The sequence below is a fragment of the Pogoniulus pusillus genome, chromosome 25, assembly GCF_015220805.1.
Source record: "Pogoniulus pusillus isolate bPogPus1 chromosome 25, bPogPus1.pri, whole genome shotgun sequence".
Classification (NCBI taxonomy): domain Eukaryota; kingdom Metazoa; phylum Chordata; class Aves; order Piciformes; family Lybiidae; genus Pogoniulus; species Pogoniulus pusillus.
In genome coordinates this window covers 12186227-12207989 of record NC_087288.1, presented here as the reverse complement: position 1 = coordinate 12207989, position 21763 = coordinate 12186227, and the positions used below count along the sequence as shown (strand labels likewise).

General features: G+C 42.3%; 1 protein-coding gene across 1 annotated transcript in view; it reads right to left on the bottom strand.

Annotated features, from left to right (window-relative positions):
- The window catches only part of RPS6KC1 (ribosomal protein S6 kinase C1), a 97819-nt gene that overhangs the window by 8865 nt on the left and 67191 nt on the right, over positions 1 to 21763 (bottom strand). Inside the window, exons 11-13 of the mRNA XM_064164490.1 lie at positions 20952 to 21084; positions 9984 to 11561; positions 9623 to 9712 (exon numbers count right to left, since the gene is read on the bottom strand). Coding sequence (XP_064020560.1) covers positions 9623 to 9712; positions 9984 to 11561; positions 20952 to 21084 — 1801 coding nt within the window. The remainder of the gene's footprint in view (positions 1 to 9622; positions 9713 to 9983; positions 11562 to 20951; positions 21085 to 21763) is intronic.

Here is a 21763-nt window from a genome sequence, read left to right as displayed (position 1 = left end):
AAATAAATCAACATTTCTTCTGATGCAATAGAGTGATCATAATGAATTCAGGATATCACATCAGTAGCACTGCACCTTATCTTGACTACGCATCATGAGGACATTTGGAAGCTATAGATTATGAAGTGCTTTCAAGCTAGCTAATGTAATATACCACGCAGAACATATGCTTTTTTAAAAGCTTTAATATGGCAATAAATCTGAACTACAATATCTGCCTTCACTAAGAAAACATTTTCATCTCATCAGTAATTGAGACAATAAATGGTGGCGACCCACAAGCTTCTGCGAATGACGTGAGGATATTTGTGCCAGCTCTTTACTTCATGAACCTGGAAACTGAGGACAGTATTCACATTTGTATAAACGTGTGCATACACCTACATGGTGTTTGTTTCTAGGATTGGTAATACAAAATTTGCATGGACAAAAAAAATTTGTTCTCAAATACGAAGTTACTTTGAAATGGGAGGAAAAAAAATAAAAGGTGAAAAAAAAAAGATAACAAAATCAGGAACAGGACAAGAGGCAATGGGTGGAAGCTGAAGCACAGGAAGTTTCATTTAAGCATGAGGAAGAATCTTTTCCCTGTGAGGGGGACAGAACACTGGAACAGGCTGCCCAGGGGGTTGTGGAGTCTCCCTCTCTGCAGATATTCAAAGCTCACCTGGGTGTGCTCCTGTGTGATCTGCTCTAGGTGATCCTGCTCTGGCAGGGGGGTTGGACTGGGTGAGCTTTCCAGGTCCTTTCCAGCCCCTGACATTCTGTACGTGTGAAGTCTTACAATCTTTCTGCAACTTCATTAAAAGGGAGAGCTTTCCTGACGCATGCCCTTAGCACCAAGTAGCACACATCAACAGAGATGCTGAATTCCTGCACAGAATCAGCTGCTGAGGTAACTGAAGGGAAGGGAACTTGGGAAGTGTTATCAGGTTCAGCTAGACAGATGGTACAGGTAAACACCTTCACTACCCAGCACTATCCTCCTTGCAGAGCAGCTGGTCTCAACTGAAAGGCCATTTCTTTAGTTTCCAGAGTTATCTCAATATTTGCATTAAACACAACAACATCTTACTTCCTGATAAGGGCAGGTAGCTGACAACACTTTGCGTTTTTAAACAGAAGTGCCAGTTGTAAAGTGAAAAAAGCACAGAGTTTTTAACTGTAACACCAAGGCTGACTTTACCACTCCTGCCACAGCACCTTAGTTTGAAATACACACTTCATGCCGAAAGATTTCAAAGGCTTTTGCTACCATGCCTCAAGCATTTTCTCCCAAATGGTTTCCTTTAGGGATGACAATAAGGCCTCCCGACCAGCACACAAAAACACTCCTAAACACAAAAGAAGCCAGGCTTAAAGGTGGACTTAAGACAATCACTGTGCAACTCGGTCCAGATGGCCTGCAATTCACCAAGAACAAAAACTCAGTGAAGAACTTTGTAAAACCAAACATGAAGGGAAAAAAAAGTACATCCTAAGTCAGCTCACAAGAAAACAGACTCTAGGTAGAAGTACTGCTTCTCCAAGCACTTAAGAGTCAGGAAGAGCTTTGCATTGCAGTGGTTTTCCTGAAATGTAGAAGGAGAAAGTATAGGCTGGATGTTAGGAGGAAGTTCTTCACAGAGAGAGTGATTTCCCATTGGAATGGGCTGCCCAGGGAGGTGGTGGAGGCACCGTCCCTGGAGGTGTTCAAGAAAAGACTCGATGGGGCACTTAGTGCCATGGTCTAGTTGACTGGATAGGGCTGGGGGACAGGTTGGACTGGATTATCTTGGAGGTCTCTTCCAACCTGGTTGATTCTATGATTCTTGGTGGATTTGTAAGAATTTCTAAACCTGAGGAGGCCCTTTCCCTTACACCATGTTTCAAGTAGGAACAGCACACCTTCAAGTACCATTTCTGCACCAATAAGAAAACAAGGAGACCCACCTAAGCTACCCTCAAGTATCTGAAGGAAATGTGTGTTCAGAGGGAAATGGACTTGTCCAACATCCTGCAAACAGACACAATGTTTCCCCCTTCTGTGGCCATTAAGATAAACAGGATTGCACAAAAACCCATTAGAGTCGCTTCAGAAATTCTATTTACTTTACACTCATTTAATTTTAAAAGCTTACTATTTTATCATATTTTAATATCTATATATGTAAAGGAGCATTTGCAGAGAACCAAGTAAAATGCATCCAAGCTAATTTACTCCAGGCAGATTCAGTCAGCCAAGATACCACAAGACGCAGCCACTAAATAACCCATCACACAAGCAAGCTGGCCATAATGCTTTGCCTAAAATGCTTGAGCAATTTAAAAGATACAGTATTGAACCATCTATAGTTAAGTATTAAAAAAAAATTATCATGGTCTTTAAACAATAAAGTAGTGAGGCAAGTGCAAATGAACATCTGCTAAGATCAAATGGATTATGAAAATAGGAATTTTCATCTGAAGACCATTCAAAACACAGCAGCATCTATGTTCCTCTTTGGAAGAAATTGCCTTGTGTCACTAAATGAAAAAGAAAATAATATATAGGGAACTGTGTTCACTTTCTTCCTCTTAGCAGCCCAAGATGGAATTAAACTTCCTTTAAAATGATCAGGTGACTAAAGAGACAAAGAAACTTTGTACTGCTCTGTTACCCAAACATCAATTAACCTTGCAGCTAGCTCCATTTATTTTCAAAAGGCAACTTATATACTATCTGCAAGTTTCTGCTGTAATAATCTTTTCAAAGTAGAACAAGAAAATAAAACCCAAAGAGAGTCCCACCATATGGACAAATTACAGCTTCTTCTGGAGTTATTAACTGCCTTTTAAGCCAGGCAGATGAAACGCTACATGTTTTTACAAATCAACAGCTTCAGTACACATCACTGCTTACTTTAGTTACAGAGTGTATCAAAACCCCACAAGAACGTCTGCTTTACCTGCAACATCTAGTGTACTGCAGGGAACCTGACTGACTGCCAAACCACCTCTTTGGAGAGCTGTCTCACTCTCAAAAGTTGCTCTGAAGTTGTTACTCCAGCTTCACAATTGTGAGCACCTTTCCTGCAGCTCCAGGCCTTTCCTAATTACTCACTGCAGCCATATATTTTTCACGTTCGTGTTTAGTCCTGTTTCCTATTGCTTGGGCTTGTCAAATCAAGCTAACCCACCCTCCTCTCTTTGCTGCCCAAAGCTCATTCACCTGCCCTGGTTTTTTTCCTTTCCTTTTTAGGATTATTCTGAAACAATGTCACACAAAAAGCTAGGGCAGAGTCAGAGGAAAAATAATCCACTCCAGCCTACACTAAAACCAGTCCACCCCACAACACCTCTCAGGGTCAACAGCACTTTAAGCTAGCGGAGTTATTTTGCTTCTTAAACAAACTACTCCAATTAAATTACTGTAACACAGAACAGCAGACTTAACGAGTGCCTGCAAACTCCTACTGAAAAACACACACGAACAACATGCAGGTTTTCCAGCGTCGAATATGTATCTGGTAAACAGAGGCAAACCATTTTCTCCTTATTCAGTAAATAAAATCTATAGCATACAGGCTATTAATAGCAACCCAGAGATCTTTATTTTCATGCCATATGTTTTAGGTTAACAGCTCCACTCTGCATCTGTATATGCCATTGTTTAAGAGCATAAGTGACAGCTTCATTTGGGAGTATGAAAGTCAGGTTGCAGACTGAAACACTTTGGTCTTTTTGGGGACAAAATCATTTACTACCAAAACCTCCTTTTTTGCTTAGGTTTAGAGTTATGTGCAGTTAGTAGCAGGTCAGATAAAACCAAATATACCATATATTTATATGTGAAGGCTACTTTGTGTGAATAAACTTTGATTGTCACACACAGCTTAAGAAAGGGTCAGAATAATATGATGCATTACTGATGGTTAGTTTCCTGCTTACATATTCCGTGGAGCTGAGCTCTCTTTGGCTTTACGATCTCAACAAGCAAATACCCAGATATTAGTAAATCCAATCTAGCAAAAAATCTTTGTTTGGACAAGAAAGAAAGACAGACTCCAAAGGCAGCCCTGTTCTGAAATCTTATTCCCCGAAAACACTACAGGGATACAACAGAAACACATCCCGGCTGCTGGAACAAGAACTCACAGAGTGTAAATAAAACATCTCGTTCACACATCGCTGTTTACACAAGATATTAGACCAGCAAGCTGCTTCAACATGACACTTCACAGGTTAGACTGAAAAAGCACCTAAAAGATTTCTCTTCATGAGTAAATCCTCAGTTTAAAAACTGTTTTAGTTGAAGACAGTCTTGACTGGGCTGTGGCTGTAAACAATTTTGCCTTTCTCGGAGGTACTAAGCATGCTATGAAGGAGCTTTTTAAAAGAAGTAATCAATTTGATTTTTAAAATCAGGGCTATTGAGGATGGAATACAATTATTGCTCCATTTAAAATGTAACAAGTCTTTAAGATCACAAAGTCGGTAGGCAAACTTGATACTTAAATAACAGAAGGTGATCATTTGCATTTCAAAATTCATCTATCTTGCTTTTTCCCTCAATTAGACCAAAACATGTTGATTCACAGGTTTGTGTGTGTGTTTGTTTCTTTTTTAAACTTATTTATAGAGCAGAATAATGGCCCCCCTGCTAGGCTGGCATTTGCTCAAGTTTCTGTCTGTGTAAATTGAATCTGTTACTGGAATTTTCCCCCCTTCAGAATACCAAGGCACATGAACTGAGAGATAAAGAGATACACGGCTGATACTATCGGGCAGCCAGGCAGGTGGATAAAGCCAGGGATTTTTTTTTGTTACGTTTTGTGGGGGTTTTTGACAAATATGTGATAAGAGTTCTCACGGGGCACGAAGAGCAAAGGGCTGTTTAAACAGAAGTGAATCATTGCCATCTGATCTGCTAATAATTTTGTTTTCAGACATCAGCTGCTTAGCTTACTTTAAAACATTCAGAAAACAAAACTAGTGGGGGGGAAGGAAACAACCAACAACACCCAAACCTCACTTAAATCATATTAACACAGCAGCAATGCTCAGCTACAAGTGTTTGATTTCTTCTTTAAATGCAAATAGGTTATTCTTGGCCAAATCTCCCACACAGTTTTACTTAAAGTGGTGTTGAGTTTATAGGAGATGATTTATAATCCACCATTTCCCTTGTGGATCAGAGAAACAACATTTGACTTATCATAGGTGAACAGCAAAGATTTAGTTTGGCCATTAATCAAAGTATAGCACAGGCACTACTTTTAAGCATCTGCAGATAGCTTTGTTGTTGCAGCACTTGGTTCAGCAGGTCCTTTTCTTTTTTCCCTTTTTAAGTGGAACTGTGCAGCAGCGAAGAGTTTACTCAGCTCTACTAAGAGATTCAACAGCACTATAAACCACCACGACTCTCAGCTTGCAAGTACAATTCTTGATATGCAAATCATTACAAATAAAGCCCATCTTCCTTCTCCAGTTCTTACAGCAAGTTTGGCAAACCAGAGCCAGCGAAGTGCAACAGCAAAATCCATTAATGGTACAATGCCACCTGCCGTCAGCAGTGGAAAAGTGCCACGTCCTGCAACACATCCAGCCCTGCTTTTCATTTATGCATGATATAAAATGACAACTGCTATTTCATCCTAAATGAATCGCATTGCTAGCGAGGAATGAACGCAGCTTTTAAAACTATCTCATCTTTTTGACAAGTCTCCATTTACAATGTTTGCATTTGTTCTATTATTTTATATACACCCTGCATAATCTCTTTTCTACATACACAGTTAGATTGCCTCTCTACTTTTCATAGAGCAGCAAGAGCTGAGCAAGTCCTTGCTATTCACCACGGCAAAGACCTGATCACCATTTCTGTGCCAATAGTACCTTGCTTTGCTTTAATACAAGGTTACAGCCTTAGAGTCTCAAATACAAAATCCTAGATCCTGCAAGCAAGCTCCATATAGTTGGAACTCCGTTCTCCCCTGAGTCTGAAAAGCTTCTCCATTAATACATTGTTATTCCTAGTCTCTCCAGGAAATAGATTCTGATACATGAACTGTAGAACACAGATTCCATGTTTTCCTTCAACAAGTAATTTTAAGTAAGCCACTTCACTGCTCAACACTTTAGAACACCTCTGTATAAAAGTAACACCTGAAATTTAATGAATTAAAAAGACAAAATTGTTTAAAATACTTTTTAAAACATATTTCATATAATTCTGCAGTACAATTTTCAACCTATAGTGGATTGATTATATCCTGCTTTAAACTTCACATCTATCCTTTCCCTTTTCTGCCTCCAAAATTTGCTCCACAAAAAATTCAAAACAATGCACAAAAAGAACTACATCCAAGGAATCATCATCTGTACTCAGCCTCCAATGCCAGACCTCAGAAGACTGTGTTTCAATAGACTGCTTACCTTCTCTTTCTTGCATACTTTGAGAGACTGCATTTAAACAACAAAACCACATTACCTACAAGCTGTCATATAAAAAATTCTATTCTACCCTTAACTCTGGAAGCACACAGCAAGCTAAACAACACAGACAACATTTTACAAGCCAAGTTCCTCTGTATCCTTCAGTTCTGAGAGAGAAGGAGAGGGAAGACAGAGTATCCAGAGGTGGGGCAACACAGCACACAATATTTGAAATACCAGGGAAATTCAAGACAAGATACAGGCTCACTTTGAATGACTTCTAGTCACTGTGTTCTGTTGTGATAAGAAATCATAAGACCTGATTAAGTCTCATGAAGATCATTTCTTCACCTCAACAAAACTGCAGAAAACTTCCTTCAGCAGAAAAAAAACACCCCAAAAGCTGTGAGATATTCACAATCAGTTTTTAAAAAAACAACTTTAAAAGAATTAAAACCCCCAAACATTAACATTTCTCTTACTGCACTGAACCTGAGTACAAGTATAGCTTCAAATTCTTTATTCTAAGGAGCAGCTTATGGAGTGATGCTATCGTGGTAAAGACATGGGTACCAGAAACATGGTACACTCCTTAAAGTGAAAAATTCTAATCCAAAAAAAAGAGGGGCTTGCTGAAATCTAAAGAAAGGACACTAGCATAACTTTTTTTTTTAATACTGATTGAAAGTTTGAGAGCAAAATTCACAAGCAGCAGCTCTAAGAAAACTTATTTGGCTTCAGTTCTACTCCAGTATTGAACACACATATATTAAAATCATTGCTCAGAATAGAATGGCACTTGGATCCAACATGTATTTTGTACTGCTAAGTTCTAGCAAGGTGTTACTCTTCTATGCAAAAGGTAGCATGAAATAGCTACACTTCAGTAAGAATACACTTTACAGTCTGTTCTTTATACCAAGTATGAAAGGTTAGAATCATAGAGCAGTATCCATTCAGCCACCTTGCTGATGGCTGATTTGCATCTGCAAATCTTCCTCTTGTAGGTCACCAGTCACAGATACACAAAGCAAAACAAACTGCAGCTTGGGCTAGGGCAGAGGAGGAGGGTGGTGAGGAGAAGGCAATTTAACCGAGAAGAGCCTGATACAACGTACCTGTGTTGTGAGGTGGAAATAATGATGGTGCAGAAAACTTTATCCTTGCATTTGGGGACTTCTAAATATTATTTCAACTGCTCCCTAAACACTTAATTACTGCATGAGTTGGCTGGTTGGGGCTTAGGGGGCTAAAAAAGCCTCTCTTTGGATCCTCATTAAAATACAGAAAAAGTAAGCTTTGACATTCACAGCTCATTAATGATGACAAGGTGGGAAAAGGCCGCACGCTTCCATCTTTGCTACTGCTCAACTAGTGAATGCTTTGTTGGAGGCTGGATTAGGGAGGCAGGAGGCCTCTGTCTAACAGGACATAGCACACACTGGCAACCAGGACACAATTCTATTTGCAACCTGAAGAACTGCTGGGATTCACTGATTTTCTTGTTCTTGAATTAAGGTGGAGTGAGAGTTAGAAGCAAAGGTGTTGGGTTTGCTGTCATAGGCAAAAAAGAATTACTTTCTGTAATCCTTGCCCTTTTCACTGGTATCTGGAGAGAAAGTATTTTGGTTACTTTCCATCTGAAGATGATGGCATTCATTTTTCTGTTGAGATCCCGCTGTCTTTTCTTAACAGGGAACAGCTCCTTACAGTATTACAGTTTGTACAGGATTAACCCTCCAGGGGGAGTGACCTTGAACCTCACCCTAGGTGGTCTTGACCTCTCCCCAAGAGTGGGTCTGAACATCACCAGGTGATTCACGGTTAGCCCACTCCCCCTTCCTGTCTAAAGGTCTATCAAAGCAGGGGGAGCTTCCTGTTCTCTCTCTCTGTGCTCCCTTCTTTCCTGCTTACCAGCATCACCAACCTGTTTCAGGTTCTCTTTGTTTTACCATGTGGCCATCACCCACGAGGCTGACAAACCCCTTACCATCAAAAACTCTGGTTGTATTTACACATTTTGTATTTGTTTTTTTCCCTTCCCTATACCTTGTAACTTCCCCACCTCAGATATCTTTTTAATTTATTGTTAAACTTTTCTTCTTTTTAACTCCCAAATCAGAGTGAGATTATTTATTTGGTTGTGCTTACCCTTCCTCTCTCTACATCTAATTTTCTTTCTTTTGGGAAAGAAGGGGGAAGAGGGAAGGGCACTCTAAGAAATTGTTATTGGTTCCATCAAATATATTTGAGTCTCTGGGAATTTAAATTAGAATTGAGATGCAGTTGCAGGACAAAGTCACAGGGTAAACAGCTGATGCCAAACCAAGTTCAGAACTTCCATTACTAGCAACTATTACTTTCAATTTTACTGAGCACATCTGCAGATTCTGAGCTTGAGGAGTACCTGCGTGCCAAGCAGCAATGCCTGGCCAGACCACGCACTGAGGAGAAGAAGTATGCCAGCATTTCAAATTCAAAATAGAAGAGAAACTGAAAATCTGAATAACCTCCCAGTAGCCATTTCAGCTTGGAAAGGAGGGGGTTTTAAGCTAGCTATGAAATTTTTAAGATATTAAATTCTAAGTAAAACACTTGATTTTTTGGCTGCCACTACCATTTGACCACTATATTAGCAGAAAATCAATTGGAAAAAAGAAGAGGAAGAGCTCAGTTTCAAGAGCTATCCTTGCTATAAAAACCCACGAGATTGATTTTATTACCCTTATGATTGATGAAAGCAGTTCTAAGGAAAGAGCTGTCTAAACTATTTCAAAGCCCACTGTAGCTCATCAAAAATGTCAGAGGTGCCTCTGAGCTTGTTAGGGATGTATTTTTCAAACTGACATGGGTTTTTTCCCCCCCTCTGTGGTCTTTTGCATATATAAACTTTTGTATTTTTAAGGCTCTCCATGTCATCTTTTCAGTCTGCCCTTTGCCTTATTTGCTCCTGTCAGGTTATCACACACAGCAAATAACTGCAAGAGAACAAAACACTCCTTAAATTTGCTTAAACAAGACAATTTCACTTGATGGAAATGATCTAACAAACATCACCACAGTTCAACAACGAAGCAGTTATGAGCCCTCTGCCTTTTTAAGATGTACTGGAAAAAAGCAAAGAAAATTCAGCCTGATCACAAGTTCTCTGCCATAGAGGGTCCGTGAGAAACTGAAAGCTGCTAGTCTACCTTCTGAGTGAAACATTGTAGGTGATTGCTCTAACCTGGGGCACAGTACATTCTCTCCATGGCATCGTTGTCACAGGAATCTTCAACCTCCCTCCACCTGCTAAAATACGTTAGCTGAATGTGTCCTAAAAACAAAACGACAGGAGAAATCAAAACATTTTTCCCTTCCATTTTCTGCAGAAGTGAACTGTAATTACTCCTTTTGTAGCTAAAAACAGTATCATTAAGAATAATGGCATCATTAAGTACTAGAAGCTATTACTGGGGGTGAATTTGCTGCACTGATAATGAAGCTCTAGACAGGAAATGAAGATACTAATTACAAGATAAAACGCCTACTCAGTTAATTGGAAGCAACAGCGAATAAAAAGAAATGCATTTGCAAAAGTTCCTGACCTCTATCATTCAATAAGATGTTGTTTGGGTTCAAATCGCGGCACACAATTCCTTCTCTATGTAAAGCATCAAGGGCTACAACCATTTCAGCTGCCCATCTCTGAATGCAATTCTCTGGAATATAAAATCTGGAGGTTATAGCTAATCTTTCGTCGAGGTCCTGAAAAATTTGATGTATTTCCTTCTCCCCTGCTACTGCTATTTTGTCTTCCCTCTTTGGTACTGTCTTTTTACTTTCAGCTGCTGGTAACAAAGCCAAGTCCGTGTCCTCTTTGCCAGAGTCTTCAGCTTGATCGGAAAACAGCAACACTGCTTCATTTCTTAACATATCTCCATCCAAGCCAACATCTTGAGAACCTGAGAGCGAGTTGGAAACAAATAAACTTTCTTCTTTGCTCGTCATGTCTAAGGAGCAGGCTCCAAGCCCTTGAAACAGAGCCCCGTCTTCTGAACTACCTACCTCTTGGTCAGATGTAAAGAGGGTCCCAAGAGCTCCCTGAATGACACTGCTTTGTCCATTTGCTTCCCAGTGGGAAGGATCACACGCTTCTGGTGCCACAAGGTTTGGCTCTTGATGAAATGCTTTATATGACTCTGCAGAGTTATTTAACTGTAAGACATCAGGTGCTTCTAACAACTTCACTTCCAACACGTCCCCATCGGGTTTTATAAACTTGTTTGGCCTCGATGCTGCTGCCTCTTCGGTTTCATCAGACATACCTGGTAAGTTTATTAAGAGATCAGGCCTTCCTTCATCAGTGCTATATACATCATCAAAAGCAGCGTCCTTAAAGGAGATAACTGGCACAGAGTCATTGGAACCTCTGCTTATGGTGTCATGAGCTGTGACAGCTGTTTTGTTCTCCAGGGCATCCAAACTTCTGCCACGATCCAAGACAGAAAACAATGGCTTCAAAGGTTCTGATTTCAGATTATATAGTTTTTCTCCAAAATCGAGCCCCAAGAGCTCACTTGTGCTATCTTTGCTGTCTATCCTGAAGAGTTCCATGGGGCTGTTCTTTGACTTAGTTAATGAGTCCAGTATCCTCGTAGGGCTAGCCATTTCTGACTCATCATCGTCAACGAAAAGCTTTTGTTCCTGAGATGCAGTCTGAGAGATGAAGTTATCGCTGCCAGCAACCCTGCATTTCTGCAAGCAGCTCCTCTCTTTGGTATTTAGACCTTCACTCTCCAGTTTAACCACTGGTTCCTCATTTAGAGAGCCAGAATCAATCTTCTCTTGTCCATACTCATTGCATAATGTTAAATAACTAGTAGTGCACTCTTCTTCTGAGCTGGATCCTGAGTCCATCCACTTTGAACCATCTTGGCCATCTTCCTGGTTGCTGCTGTCATCCTGAGAACTTGGCGTTAGGCTGCTCTTCAGTGGAACCACCTTTAATGAGCTCCCCCCATAGCTTTCTCTGGAATCAGTGCTGCTACCAATTTCTTTAGGAGTGGGTGCTGGCTGCTCCAGGTATATTTTAGTAGAACTGGATGTCCTGGGTTCAGGAATTTCAAAGCTCTCTTCAGGACTTCTGTTTAAGAACTTACTGAGGCAAGACCACAATTTTCCTCCTGCAAAAAAAGAAGAGGGGGAAATATCTTAGCTTCACTCAGGAGAGAATCACAGAATCAACCAGGTTGGAAGAGACCTCCAAGATCATCCAGCCTGACATATCGCCCAGCCCTAGCCAATCAACTAGACCATGGCACTAAGTGCCCCATCCAGGCTTTTCTTCAACACCTCCAGGGAAATTATTTAGGGTAATTTCACACCAGACAGTAAAATCTCATTTGTCAACCACACCCTTTCTACATTTAACAAAACATACAAAGTCTCCTCATCCCACCTGCATTACAGTAAATTAAGACAAGTAAATGCTGAATATTTCTATCTTCATATTACTAATATTTACTATCGCAGCACTGCTTCACAAATCTTACACCACCACAGATCTCCAGTGTCAAAGGGAACATGACCCAAAAAGACCAACATTACATTTGTGCAGCATTGGACAGTGCCTGGTATGACAGCATCTCAGCCCCCAGGCAAGTCTTTCACACAGACATTAGCACCACCAGTACCTTCCTTGGATGCTAGTAAGAACAGGTCTTTCTAAGGGAGGCCTGGGTTAAGTGTGGACCCAAGGATGTAGAAAGCTTTAAACCTTCTCTACTATATTTTCAAAGCAGTCATTACTGGATACCAGGCCTGCTTTTACATGTGACATCTGAACAGCTCTCACCCAAATATTCCATACCCCTGTACTAAGCAGCACTACAGGCTGAGGACAGAGTTGCTGAGAGCAGCCAGAAAGGGAACTGGGGCTACAGGTAGATAGTAGCTGAACATGAGCCAGCAGTGTGCTGAGGAGAGCCAGTGGCATCCTGGCCTGCATCCGGAACAGTGTGGCCAGCAGGACAAGGGAGGTTATTCTGCCCCTGTACTCAGCACTGCTCAGGCCACACCTTGAGTGCTGTGTCCAGTTCTGGGCTCCTCAATTCAAGAGAAATGTTGAGGTACTGGAAGGTGTCCACAGGAGGGCGCCAAAGCTGGTGAGGGGCCTGAAGCACAGCCCTGAGAAGAGAGGCTGAGGGAGAGGGAGTGTGCAGCCTGCAGAAGAGGAGGCTCAGGTTTGACCACATTGCTGTCTGCAACTACCTGAAGGGAGGCTGCAGCCAGGTGAGGTTGGGCTCTTCTGCCAGACAACCAGCAACAGAACAAGGAGACACAGTCTCAAGTTGTGCCATGGTCTGGTTGACTGGACAGGGCTGGGTGCTAGGTTGGACTGGATGAGCTCAGGGGTCTCTTCCAACCTGGTTGATTCTATGATTAAGATAATAAGGGGCTGGGCTGCCCATCAGTATGAAAAGTGAAGAAATTATCTTCACACAACTTCACATTATACCTACACGTCAGGCTGCTCCTGGGTCTATTTCTGTCTTCTGCTCCCTCTACCTCACTTCACACAAGATTCCAAAGAGCCTTGACTAGATTTGGCCTCTACTTAAAGTCTTAGTGTAGCTTAAGAAATTAGGAAACCCAAGAAGGATTAAGGAAGGAAAACAGATGTGTTGAGATCAATCTTTTAAAACCCCACAGAAAAATCACTGGAAGAATCAAGGGCTTTAGCTATGGTTTTTAAAACCTTCAGTTTCAAATCATTTTAGCAAAGCTATAATTTGCAAAAGACATTAAGAAAATCTCTTTATCCTTAGAGTATGCAGGAATTCACCACTGCCCACCTGTGAAAACAGAACTGTAACAATTACTCATTCTCCATTTGAAAATGTATTCTCTTACTTAAAAAAAGAAGTTGCTCATTAATAATCACTAGCACCTAAAAATCACAGTGGAAATGACCACTTACTGCAGCTCCAATTTAGAGTTAAACGCAAGCAAACCCAGGAGAGGTAGGGGGGAATATATATTTATTATGTCCAAATATGTTTACATACAAATATTGAGCCTGGCCTCTTGGTCAAGTAGAAATACATAAATAAATGCTATTCAGTAATCGTGTTTTACACTGAAAAACAACAATTTTGTTCCTTTCTGAAAATGCCCCATCCAGGGTCAAACAAGAGTGATATTTGTATCTGGGTATGTAATTATGCCTTTATGAATGACACACTAATAATCTTTCCCCCTCTCCCCATGTGTTGTGTAAGATCAAGAAAACCCATTAGCAAGCCATGCTAATATAGTATCACAAATCTATAAAAACTGAAATTACAGAAATCAATCCAAACAAGTAGGCTTCAGTTATTGTCAAATAGTCTAACATACTAAATAACTAGAGGAGCGTCTGTTGGCAGCTAAAGTTTATCAGTCTTTCATAGGATCACAGAATCAGACAGGGCTAGAAGAGACTACAAGGATCATCTAGTTCCAATCCCCCTGCCATGCCCAGGGACACCCTAACCTAGAGCAGGCTGCCCACAGCCTCAGCCAGCCTGGCTTTAAACACCTCCAGCCATGTGGCCTCAACCACCTCCCCGGGCAACCCATTTCAGGCTCTCACCACTCTCCTAGTGAATAATTTCCTCTTCATGTCCAGCCTGAATCCCTCCACCTCCAGCTTTGCTCCATTCCCCCTAGTCCTCTCACTACCAGGTCAACCAGGTTGGAAGAGACCTCCAAGATCAGCCAGGCCAACCTAGCACCCAGCCCTAGACAATCAACCAGACCATGGCACTAAGTGCCTCAGCCAGGCTTTGCTTCAACACCTCCAGGGATGGTGACTCCACCACCAACTTGGGCAGCCCATTCCAATGCCAATCACTCTCTCTGGGAAAAGCTTCCTCCTAACATCCAGCCTAGACCTTCCCTGGCACAACTTCAGACTGTGTCCCCTTCTTCTGTTGCTGGTTGCCTGGCAGAAGAGACCAACCCCACCTGGCTACAGACTCCCTTCAGGTATTTCTAGACAGCAATGAGCTCTGCCCTGAGCCTCCTCTGCTGCAGGCTGCACACCCCCAGCTCCCTCAGCCTCTCCTCACAGGGCTGTGCTCCAGGCCCCTCAACAGCTTTGGCGCCCTCCTGTGGACACCTTCCAGTACCTCAACATCTCTCTTGAATTGAGGAGCCCAGAACTGGACACAGCACTCAAGGTGTGGCCTGAGCAGTGCTGAGTACAGAGGCATAATAACCTCCCTTGTCCTGCTGGCCACACTGTTCCTACCATTTGCTCTCCTGGCCACCTGGGCACACTGCTGCTCATGTTCAGCTACTATCTACTAGCCCTCCCAGGCCTCTTTCTGCCTGGCTTCTCTCCAGGCACTCTGTCCTCAGCCTGTAGCACTGTTTGGGGTTGTTACGGCCAAAGTGTAGAACCCTGCACTTAGCCTTTTTAAATCTCATCCCATCAGCCTCTGCCAATACAACAATGTTGGCCTCTGTTTAATACAACTTCAGGGTTAACATTACTCGTTCTCAAGATGATTTTCTTTCACCATGAACTGACTCTATGCCAAGCCTAGCTCTCCCTTTCTGGTTTTATTTGCACATGAAAATCCCTAAGCTCTACATTTTTCTGCAATTATCCAATATAAAAATTACTTATTCAAAATTGTCTTAAACACATTTCCAGCACCTCTGCTTCTAGAGGCAGGCTCTAAATAGTTAGTTCCCAAAATAATCAATAGTTCATTTCAGTATAAAGTGACCAAGTGATGAAGCTGGGATAAGGAATCTTGTTAGTTTCAGAGTATCTTTGTATTATTTTCAACATTTTCTGTAGTTTTTTGGTAATAGTACTTGACACCAAAATATCAAAAGAGAAGTTGTCACAAATACTACAGCTATTAGGAGGAAGTTCTTCAGAGAGAGAATGACTGGCACTGGAATGGGCTGCCCAGGGAGGTGGTGGAGTTGCTGTCCCTGGAGGTGTTCAACAGAAGCCTGGATGGGGCACTTAGTGCCATGGTCTATTCCTCTCCCAGTACTCAGACACCTACTATTTGTGCTTCACATCCTGAAAGACTGGCTGGCTAAGGAGATACATTCCAAAACAAATCAATGGCTTTTGCCAGCCTGGTCCATGAGTTTACTCTAAAGGACAGTATATCTCAATTCCAGCAGAACTGCAGGAATCAGTAGCTGAGAATGCAGCAGTCTCTGTATTTAGGAAATCCCAAACAAATCTTAAGTGGACAATCCAAGCTTCTAAATAATTCTGAATGGATAGGGAAGAAAAACAGAGTACTGAAATACATCTGTTGGAATTATTCTCCAAAACCAGGCCAAACTCTGCATCACTGCATAAGAATTTGTTTATGGCCAGCAGTACTAATCGTAAGTCATGCACTCTGTGTGAATTAACATTCTTCCTTTCTGGAAAAAGGACAACCTTAGAGTCACAGAACAGTAAGGGCTGGAAGGGACTTCTGGAGATCATCTAGTCCAATGCCCTACTAAGGCATGTTTGCCTAGATCAAATCACAGAGCAAAGTGTCCTGGCAGGTTTTTCTTGAAAGCCTCTAGAGGAGACTTGACAGCTTCTCTGGGCAGCCCTAGTCCAGTGCTCCACCATCCTCAAAGTGTCTAAGAGGAGCTGCTCATGCTCTAGTTTCTGCTTACTGTCCCTTGTCAAATCAGTGGGCATCACTGAAGATTCCAGCCCCATCCTCCTGATACCAAAATTTTAGACATTTATAAGCACTGATAAGATCCCCACACAGTCTTCTCTACTCCAGGATAAACAGCCCCAGGTCTCTCAGCCTTTCACAGAATGGTTTAGGTTGGAAGGGACCCCAAGGATCATCCAGTTCCAACCCCCTGCCATGGGCAAGGACACCTCCCACTAGAACAGGTTGCTAAGGGCCTCATCCAACCTGGCCTTCAACACCTCCAGGAAGGGAGCAGCCACAACCTCCCTGGGCAACCTATGCCAGTGTCTCACCATCCTTACTGCAAAGAACTTCTTCCTAACATCTAGTTAGAATCTCCCCTCTGCCAGTTTAATCCCACTACCCCTTGTCCTGAAATTAACAAGACTTTGTAAGATAGATGGTCCTGTCTCCTAATCATCTTTGCAGCCTTCCATTGGACTCTCTTGAGTAGTTTCCTTCTTTCTTGACCTGTGGAGCCTTGAACTGGACACACCACATGAGGCCTGAAATTGCTGCCCTCCATTTCAATAAAGACATGTCAAATGGTAAACTTCATCATGTTAATATACAATGACTACATATAATTATGCTTGTACAGTTTGTAGGTCAAAAGGGTAGCAGATGTGTAGGCACTATCATGGTACTATGTTTCACAGCAGCCCAACCACAGCGGAACTGCAGCATACACATCAACTGGAAGCTAATCTGCCAACCTAATCTCCAAGATGACAGTAGTTACAAACACCAGATTGACATATACATGGCTGCTTGCAAACCTCTGCTAACAAAATTTGGTGGTTTAGGCAAAGTGCCTACTTCAACAAATGAATCTGAAGACAATACTGGTATCAAAGATACTCTTCACTGATGTTTTAGTCTAGAATCATAGAATCAACCAAGTTGGAAGAGACCAAGCTCACCCAGTCCAATGTAGCACCCAGCCCTAGCCAATCAACTAGACCATGGCACTAAGTGCCCCAGCCAGGCTTTTCTTGAACACTGCCAGGGACAGCAACTGCACCACCAACCTGGGCAGCCCATTCCAATGCCAATCACTCTCTCTGCCAACAACTTCCTCCTAACATCCAGCCTAGACCTCCCCTTCCACAACTTGAGACTCTGTCCCCTTCTTCTTTTGCTGGGTGTCTGGCAGAGGAGACCAACCCCACCTGGCTACAATCTTCAAGCAGTTGTAGACAGCAATGAGGTCTGCCCTGAGCCTCCTCTTCTGCAGGCTGCACACTCCCAGCTCCCTCAGCCTCTCCTGCTGCACTTCGACCCAAAACTATTATTTCAATGCAGCGTCCTGAAGAAGTCACTTGCTGAGAATTGTATCATCATAGCCTGACCCATTACTGTCAAACTTTCCCAGCTAGCACTATCTCCTTTCCCAATGACAAATCCCCTTCTTTGGAAGTCAGAGCACTGCAGTGTTACTGTCTATCAATTCCTGCATGCAGCAAGCCTCTTCACCATGAAGTTTCTTGAGTGCTCTCCAGATTGATGGGAACTCCAGCCTGTTTATGATTAAAGAGATTTGACAGCTTCTAACAGCCACTTAAACTTTGATGTCCCATGGAAGCCCCCCAGCCTATTTTTTTGAAGCATCTGTTTCTAAAAATCCTGGAGTTAGTAGCGCCAAGAAGCAGCGAGGCCTTATTAACATCAGATTGGCTCTCTACCACACTAGAATTTGCCAAGTGCTTTCCAACAAAGCTACCAGACAACTTGATGGACTTTTGTGCTTTTGAGATACCCTTGAAGCCTCCAGCTGTGGCCATAAGAAGTCTGTAAGAGAACCCAATAGCTCACGCTCCAGTTCTGAGTATCTAATCACAGAATGGTTTGTGTTGAAAGCGACCTTAAAGATCGTCTAGGTCCTGCCTCTGCTGCCATGGGCCACTAGCCTAGGTTGCTCAAGGCCTCATCTAGCCTGGCCTTGAACACCTCCAGGCTGCCACTTTAAACCCATTACCTCTCATCTTATCATTACAAGACCTTGTCAGTAGTCCCTCCCCAGCTTTCCTGTAGGTCCTCTTTGGATACTGGAAGGCCACTAGAAGGTCTCCTCAAAGCCTTCTCTTCTGCAGGCTGCAGAGCCCCAACTCTTGTAGCCTGTCCTCAGAGCAGAGCTGCTGCAGCCCTCTGAGCATCCTGGTGGCCTCCTCTGGACTGGCTCCGACAGTTCCAAGTCCTTCTTGTGTTGGAGGCTCCAGAACTGCACACAAGACTCCAGGTGGGGTCTGAGGAGGGCAGAGCAAAGGGGCAGAATCCCCTCCCTTGCTCTGCTGGCCACGCTGCTCTTGCTGCAGCCCAGCACACGTTTGCTGTCTGGGCTGCACTCACACTGCCAGCTCACATTCAGCTTTTCATCAACCTTTTGATCATGTAACATCTCCATTTTCCCCACTGTTGTCACAATAAAACCATGCATTCCAGAAGATTATCATTGTCAATTGGCCACATTAAGCCTTCTTTAAAATGTTTGTTCTCCCTATCTGAACACTGCTGCCCAGCCCAAGTTCCACTGTTACTTCACCCATTTTTCCATCTGTCTGGAGAAAGAATGCTCTTCCTGAAGCAAAGAGAAAAACTACAGGACTGCAGAAATTGCACAAATATTCAGAACAGGCTTTTTAAATTATTATTTTATCCTGTCTCTAATACTTTGGGCAAGATAAAGGCAGATGGTTGCTTTTCTTTGCTTGTAAGGTGGTTGGTTTGTTGTTTTTTTTTCATTATTTCTCCAAATAAAACACACTGCTGTATGTATGGAGATAAGAGCTTAGGGGAGTCTCTAAGTTATTCTGCTGAATTGCTGTTATGGTAGGCCTGATAGGCCAAAAATGGGCTTATCCACGTCCTGGTTTGCTCAGGGATGTTTTTCTTCTCTCTCTCCTTTGCTGTGGGGAGAAGTAACTGTGGGAAAGAGGACACAGAACCTGAAGCCACTGAGTCTAAGGACTCTGGCTTGTCCAGACATGTTCCCCTGCTCCCTCTCCCTCTGTGCAACCACAGGAAAGGAAAACAAAAGCCCTGACTTCACCTAATATGGTCAAGCTTGGCAAAGTGCCGCTCTGATTGGCTAATCTATGTCCAAAGGCTCATTAGTCTCAGGCTGTATTGATAAAAAGGGATGAGCAGGTAGCACAGTGCTGCTGCTGCCTCATTGCATCCTGAAACTGCCTGTGAGCTCCACTGCCTCGAGTTTACCAGGAATAGGCTCTAAATGCCTGCAAGCGATCAGCCTGCACAGCCAGCCTGACATTGTGCCACGGCTGCACATTGCATCACATCCTGCCTGTCTCTCTGCAAGGCTCCTGCTGAATTTGGAATCAAGAGGAACCAGGTCACAGACTATGCCATAGACTCCCAGCTTCCTGAGAAAAGAGCCTGGGAAACTCCAAAGCCTCTAACAGCTTTGAGACCACCAACAGCAACCCCTCCACGTGCTTTGGGTACTGTCTGATAATATTTTGTGAGTAAACAATTAAAGCCTCTTGTAATTCACTAATTGCCTTGTGTCATAAGCAGAAAGGAGCTCCTGTGTCCATCTAGTGGCTAAGCAGTATAATTAACTGCAAGAACCTTCTCTTCCAGTATACTGTTTGTGTTTGCCACTGTAAGAAATAAGTGCTCTCGTTTGGCCTCTTCCCTGTGCGTGTAAATTTCCAAACCATGCATTTCAAACCTTATGAATAAGTTTTTTTGGGCAAGATTTAATGTTACTAAACAGTCTTCATAGTTACTAATAATTTTTGCCTTGATATCAAAACTAATGCAGATTATTAACTTTGCATAATTCATCACAATTGCACACACCTCAAGAAAAGCAGCACTGCACAGAGCAGGACTAAACTCTCAGGATCACCATCAGGCAGCACTGTAACGCGAGGCCTTTCTTCACGCATCACTGCTCACAGGAAGATTTAAGTCACACGTAGCAGAAACAGTCATTCATGCCACAAAGTTAACTTTGACTGGCCTCATGTGACAAGTTATTCTTGAAAAAAGCCACAAATCTAAGTTACTAGGAAGAAAATAAAACAATATTCAATGTAATAAAATTATCTTCTCTATCGGTTAGCTTAGTTCCTTCACATTAGCCACTCTGACTGAATTATTAACATTTCCTAAAGAGAGAACTGGTAGCAACTCCCAAATTTATATTCTGCACTCATTCTAAATAAAGATGGGTAATTATATTTAGGGAATATTTAAACCCAGGTGTTAGATGAAAAAAAAAATCAAAATGTAATTATTTTGTGCCACCTGTTCCCTGTACATTTAACAGGAATGTTATAAATAGTTTGAAGGCACAACTCTGTGGTTCTGCTTTGAACTCCTGTGTGATGCCACTAGCTATTTTCTTAAAATTTCAGATCAGAATAGCTTTGCAATATATTAACCAAGTAAATGTTGATGTGCTTTAGCAGAGGGTTATTAGAGTCTGGTGTAAATAGCTGCCGTTTTAACAAGATGCTAAAAAGATTTACTAGTCAAGTTTACAGTAAGTAGCCAAAGACAATCTCCAAGAGGTGACTGTAAACACCGCTGATAGTTGTTGCAGTCAATGCACTCATTCTTTTGTAGAAAATAAACGGTTGGAAGCTTTCAATATTGCTACAATTCAAGTAGCCCATCAGGATTTGAGGCCATCTACTGCAGAATGAGTTGCAAAAAGGGGGAGGGACAGAGGACAGGAGTGAAGTGTCTTACATGGCATCTCTTAAGAACACTAGAACTATTTTAATTAGCTGTCTAAGAGAGTAATTCGACAACGAAACGTACCATTGATTCAAACTCAAACCTTTGACTCTTTCCAACAATATACTTAAAGGAGTGACAAACCTTCTGCATGCTGTAACACGAGAAAGACAGACTCCTCGGAGATGATGTACTTGTGCAGACACACCATGTTGGGCACGCAGCGGGGGATGATGGTCGTTCTGCTCCTGCTGTACTCACTACTTTTCCTTAGACCCTGACAGAGAACAAAAAGGTCAGTTGTACCCTCAGTTGCCTTTGGAGCCTGCTGTGCTCTGTGTTTATCAACCAAACTAATCTATCCGAGTTACTCTGGGCTTCAGAGAAACCACTCATCTGCTGCTCTATGCCCCTCGGTCCCCCGAGGCTGTGCTGATGGCATCTGGCGCATTTCCAGAGAACAGAAGATGGCACAAAGCTGCCATTAAAATCAATTACATGGGTCAATGTTTTTATTAGAATCTCTCTCGAACTAAGTCATCAGGATGACACTCAGTTATTTCCCTGTGACCTTTTTTTAAAATTTTATTTTTGTGTGTGACCAAAAGACACTATTAAAAACATCCAATTCAAGTTCTAAAGACAAAAGAATGCCTTAGCTTTGTAGGTAATCCTCCCACCGCCACTGTACTTTACTAAAGACAACAGCCATCACAACAAAAAGGAAAGGGAAGGATTAGTCTCCTCCAGAGGTAATGATTTTCAGGAGGTAGCACAGAGATGAAGTTGCCAGAAGTGAAAAAATTGATGTGGGAGAAAGAAAGAGAGGGAAGAGAGAGGGGGGGGAAATAAGTCAATAGTGTGACCTATTACAATATTGATAAACATAAGCAGTTAAATGGGAAATTCAATGTTACCCTATCCGCCAGTAGATAAAATGAGGCTCTAACGCACAG